We start from the raw sequence: 5,969 nt of genomic DNA, 5'->3' as shown, positions 1-5,969 counted from the left end.
TATTGTATATCATGTGGTAGCAAAGATTTTAAACCTGATATGATGCGTCAAATTGGCTTCAAAAACGAGGATATATGACGAGCTTTATGTGTGTCAGAGAAGTTCCATACAGGAATAGTCTCTCTCAGTTAAGCCATACAATCATAAATCATGCCCAAAAATTTAATCCAAATGCGAAATATAGATTAAAAGTAATAATCTAATTTACAAATAATAAAACACGTACAAATCTTAACGAAATAAAGGTAAGCGAATTCGTAGAGTAAAGAAACCTAATAAATTAGGAATCAGCATTTGTGTAAGCATTAATTTCAGGCATTTTTTCGGATTCATCAACCCCAATACAAAATTCGACAAGAAAAATCGAAATAAGGAACTCGCCTGATTCGAATAGCTGGAGTTTGAGATTTCAGAAGTTTGATACTCTAAAATATCATCAATCACAGTTAGTGACTCCTCGTGCGCATGCTCGTCTTGCTCAGGAGCGAGGTTGTACTCTACCAATACACAATCTACCAACAATAATGAAAATTCGAATAGTTTATTGGTGAAGGAATTCGAGGGAGAATCAAGGGAGAAGGCCGCGAATAATCTGGAGTGGCTTATTTGGGGGGAATGGAATTGGGCGTTTAGGGTTTATCATTTTAGGATTGGGGTTTATTTTTGGTGTTTTTCAAAATCAGGTTGGGGAAATTCATTTGGTATTTTTTCATTAAGATATTTTATCAAATAGGGCAACATTAAAATCGTCATTTATTTTATTAGAAAAGGGCGACACAATGTAATCGCCCTTATTGTTACAATATACGACAACGACTTTCTTTTCGCCCTCTTTGATAAAATGAATTTTGGGATTTAGGGGTTTGTGTTTTGGAGTTTTTCTTTCCATGTTTTATTATTTTCATAAAGTTATTTGATCAAGGAGGGCGATTTTTAAAACACGTCCTCGTATTTTTATAAAAAAGGGAAACCTCAAATAAGTCGCCCCTCGTTGTTCAAATGTAAGACAACAACAATAACTCGCCCTAGTTGGTTGTTTATTTAAAGGCGATTATACACTCGCCCTCTTTGCTCAAATAATGTCGCCCTGCTTGCTCGTTATTTTTGTAGTGCTAGTAGTTAAAACTGAGAGAGTCTGTATATAATAGGTAACGGGATCGAATACTTTGCCCCTATTTGTAATTTATATTGTCCTCACCCAATAAAAAAGATCCATATTGTTTGGGCTATTAGGCAATTGAAGCAGCAAGTGAAATTTGTATGATGTTGAGTTCTTGACCATGAATTTATGGTTTAATTGGGTTTCGGATTACATATGGGCGCAGTCTCGTGGTCTGATTTATGTACAACAGTTAAATTATGTTGTGTTATTGATGTTGAATAGCTAACGCAACCGTGTCCAATTGCTAAAAACAAACGGACGACTCAAACATTAACTTGTGTAACTATTCAATTATGTCAAACATGCCAAAATAAATGGACAAACAAGTTCCAATTAAAGTTGACTTGTTGGTAATACAGCAATCACCATGCTACACTGCCTACATACACCCAAAGCTAAAAATTAGTGAGGTCGTCTCAAATCATAACCGCCCGCTTTCCTCCTCAAATCGTCAACATGTTTATCAACTTTTCCATGATCATCATTGTCATCAACATTATCAGCTCTGTTATAATTATAACCACCATCTTCGTCGTATTCACCTAACACACTCTCTTTAACCTTGTTAGTAGTCTCTTTGACTGTACCGAATGTTTGCTCCACTCCTTCTGCGAGTTTCTCCCCCACGTCCAAGGCGGTTTCAACAACGCCCTTGCTTCCTTTCTTTGCTTTATCCGCCATGTAATCAGCCGCGTCTTCGGTTGTACTCCTGCTGCTACCGTCTTTGTTATTTTTATTGTAGTTGTCAAACGGATCCTCAACGGGATCCTCAACTGATGTTGTCCTCGGGGCGACCTTAGTCTCGGCTGTTGCAAATGGTGCATCGACTTTGTTGCTATGAATGTTCTATATATTCAGCATAAATTAACACTCATTAGTTTTGGATTAATTAGTTTTGGATTAATGACAAGGAAAGGATAAAAATATACTACAGTCTATAAATTTTATGTAGTACGTAGTACTAGTATTAAATAAGGGCATTTTTATTCGACGCCCTGTTCCGTTAATAACGCCCTAATTTATTACGTTAAAGTACGATTCTACCCTTTAAATTCAAATTCACCCCCCTCCCTCCTTCATGAGCCTTCTCCTTCTCTGCTCTCTCCCTTCCTTCCTCCTGCCGGCTATAAACATCTCCGCCGCCCTCAACGCCGCCCCATCTCCGCCGCCCCATCTCCGATCCTTACCTGGCACACGAAATTTGCATATGTTCCATGGACCTGGCGCACGGAATTTGCGCCAGTTCCATGGACCTGGCGCACAGACTTTGCGCCAGGTTCATGGAACTGGCGCAAATTCCGTGCGCCAGGTACATGTGAAAGGTGCAAATCTTGTGCGCCAGAAGTGAATAAAATAAATTTAAAAAAAACACCATTTTTACCTCCTCCATTGAAGCTTACGAGCTTTTCGGGAGCGATTTTCCGAGACAACTTCCTCGACTATAAACACCGCCGCAACTCTCACACGAATTATGAAGATACTAACGTTTTCCAGAATTTCTGTTTTCCAGCGAATTATGAAGAAACATGTATGAATATCAGTTTTCCGGCGAATTATAAAAGGGGTAAAAAAAAATCTCGCCGGAATTTCATTTTTCCAGCGATTTTCCGGCAGCCAGATTGGTGGGGAGGGGGGGATGAGAGAGAGGTGAGGGAAAGGTGAGGTGAGGTGAGAAGGGTAAAAAAATGAAAAGGAGGGGTAAAAAAAATATAAGGGTAGTTCTGTACTTTCGCTATGAATAGTAGGGCGATATTAGCGTGGGCGGGCGTCGAATAGCGATACACTTAAATAATGGGCGGAAAAAATACATCTATCTACATATATCTATTATCTATACTAAAAGAGGGAAAATCAATGTAATGATGACAAAGTCACTCATTGGTTCGTTTCTCTTCTAATATAAATAATTAAACTTAAAATAAAATAATTAATATACTTCGTAATAAATTAATTATACTATGAAATGCTTATTTACTTATGTCACTAAATTCTTAATTTAAATATACTATAAAACAACATGTTGAAATATACTGTGTATACACCAAGATTATTGACTAAAAAAAATTATATTAAGAATCTACTTAAATATCACAATATTTATTTAAAATAAAATTATAAATATTTTAATAAGATTGTCTAAAAAATATAAATGGCGCAAAAAATTGGTAGCTATAAATTCAAAAGAACCAGAATACGATGCTTCTATTGTCTGATTTCTAACTTATTTTTTCTAAACTTAAATTAAATTTATTAAACTTATCCTAATCGGTAGATTAAACTAAAATATAACTTATTCTAATGTATAAAATTAAATCTAATATACATATATAAAGGAGGCATATTTGCTGAAAGATTAGAGCGCCACATAGGATTACTAATGGTTTCGGCCAATGAAAAATAAGATTTCTAATTTCTTTTTGAATTAAAAAAATCAAGTGCCACTTAGATAATTAATTAGGTGCCACGTAGATATTTTAATTAATTATTAATATATACAACTTCATCCAAAATCAAACACTCTAATAATTAAAAAATAATCGATTGCCACGTAGATAATGAATTAGGTGCAACATAGATATTTTAATTAATTAATTAATTACTAATATATACAACTCCATCTAAAATCAAATACTCTAATAATTAAAAAATAAATATAAAATAAAATTCATCCAAAATCAAACAATAATCTAAAATAAAATAAATAAAATTCAATTTAAAATCAAAAATTAATCCAATATTAGAGCGCCACGTGGAAAAATCTAATGGTTTCGGCCAATGAAAAATAAGATTTCAAAATTAATTTTGAATTAAAAAAGTCGAGTGTCACGTAAAAAAAATGATTAACTTTCACGTAGATATTTTTGATTAATTATTTATTAATATTACACATACAATTTCATCAAAAAACAAACACTTTCATAATAAAAAAAATTCTAAAATGAAAAACTAATCTAATCTAATATATAAAAGTGTTATATACATAGGATGTTTATTTAAACATAACAATTTAATATAATCCGTGCATCGCACGGGCTAAAATCTAGTATTAAATAAAACAGACACAAAAAATGACACATATCAATCTCCTATTATAAATTTTATCGGCTTATTCTAAATTTATTAAACTTATTCTAGTCTATTGGATTGAACTAGAAGGATCACGGCTAATGACACGTATCCACCGCCAACAACATCTCCCTGAGAAATTCTATTACATTTATTTTTTTATTTTCTTTATTAAAGTAATAATAATTTGCAAAGAATGATCCACTTCGAGAAATTGTACAATTAGCTACGAGAAATTATGTCGCTAAAGGCCAATAATCGTTGATTTTATTACGAAATTTCCTATCGCAAATCCGTCATAAAAGACCCTTTATTACTAGAAGATCTCGTCGTTAACCCGTCACAAAAGACATTTACGACGGTTATTCCCGTCTTTGTTTGGTTGTTAGCCACGTTAACCCGTCACAAAAGACATTTACGACGGGTTGAAATCGGTTCATTTTGCTATCGGTTTGGTTCGGATCGGGTTGAAAAATTAACGATTTGGTTCGGGTTTGGGTTATGTGGTACGGGTTACGAATGGTTAACGGGTTACGGGTTGTAAACGAATGGTAAACGGGTTAGGGTCGTAAACGGTTCGGATTGTAAACGGTCCGGGCTGTGAACGGGTTTTTCCCGGATTAAAACGGTTCGGATTGAAATAAATCGTTTCATTAACGGGTCCTTTCGGTTCGGGTTATCAATGGTTCGGATTAACCCAACGGATTCAACGATTCGGTTGGGATTTTAACAGCCCTATCTGTGATAGATGATTAAACAAAAATGTTAAAAACGTAAAATTATGCAGCACTTTAGGAAAAGAATATTACAATCAGATATATCATGGTGCATAAAGTTGGTCAAATACTTTTAAATTATTCGTGCATACATTAATCTTTACTTTATCTATATTTATTTTTCTGAAATAAGTGAAAATAAATGGAACAAGAACTTATTCAAATACCTCAACAGTGTAAATTCCAAAATGTAGCCATAATATACAAGTCTCACCTTAGGATTATGGCTGGCAGACGAGAAGCTACTAGCCCTTAACATGTTAATAGCACCATTTTGATAATCAGCCTTTGATACATGCAAAACACTTCTTCCACCAGAAATCCAATACTTGATCATCTTTTTTTATTTGTTTTTTTTCCACCGAAAATTATCAGAAATTCAAAGCAAATTCAGAGTTTTATTTAAGCAAAGAAGAAAGAAGAGGTAGAAGGAATGATGTGGCCACGGCCCATGGGTATGCTCAGCTGCTAATTGACACGTTCATCTTATTTGACGTGTCTTATTTTTGTTGATTTATGTGTCTTATTAGCTCACACACGTACAAAACTCGGCCCCTCGAGTATTAGAGCATCAGCAGTGATTGTTAATAAGGACATGCTTGCAATTCTAAATTGTTATATGGGCTTTGAATCCTCTTCAAAGGAGGTTAGGTTGTTATAGTGAAAAATCTGATTTTAAATGGACATATCTCATGATCTATTCATTAGATTGAGTTCATTTGAGTTGGAGGGGAAATCTTGGTTCAATAGTTTTCCAACGTGTGATCATAAGCTCATTTTGGATGAGAAATGAGGAAATTATGACTATTTTACGAGAAGTTGTCCTGAAGCAGGGGAGGTTCGGCCGAACCTGTTTGACGTTCGACCAAACCTGTTGGAAGTTCGGCCGAACTCATTAATGGTTCGACCGAACATAAAAAGAGTCAGTAGCTTTGAGATTTTGGAGCTGAGGTTCGCATGTTCGA

At 34.6% G+C, this 5,969-nt stretch overlaps 1 protein-coding gene across 1 annotated transcript; it reads right to left on the bottom strand.

Annotated features, from left to right (window-relative positions):
* Window positions 1-1,425: 1,425 nt before the first annotated feature.
* On the bottom strand, window positions 1,426-5,360 carry LOC110783601 (uncharacterized). The gene is made up of 2 exons (XM_056827630.1): window positions 5,219-5,360; window positions 1,426-2,008 (listed from the first exon to the last, which is right to left on the bottom strand). The coding sequence occupies exons 1-2, from the start codon at window positions 5,339-5,341 to the stop codon at window positions 1,565-1,567; spliced, it is 567 nt and encodes a 188-aa protein (XP_056683608.1). The 5' UTR covers window positions 5,342-5,360; the 3' UTR covers window positions 1,426-1,564.
* Window positions 5,361-5,969: the final 609 nt, after the last annotated feature.

This window comes from Spinacia oleracea, chromosome 4, assembly GCF_020520425.1.
Source record: "Spinacia oleracea cultivar Varoflay chromosome 4, BTI_SOV_V1, whole genome shotgun sequence".
In the NCBI taxonomy this organism is placed as follows: Eukaryota; Viridiplantae; Streptophyta; class Magnoliopsida; order Caryophyllales; family Amaranthaceae; genus Spinacia; species Spinacia oleracea.
The sequence above is the reverse complement of the archived record's forward strand: the minus strand, read 5'-3'. Positions and strand labels throughout refer to the sequence as shown.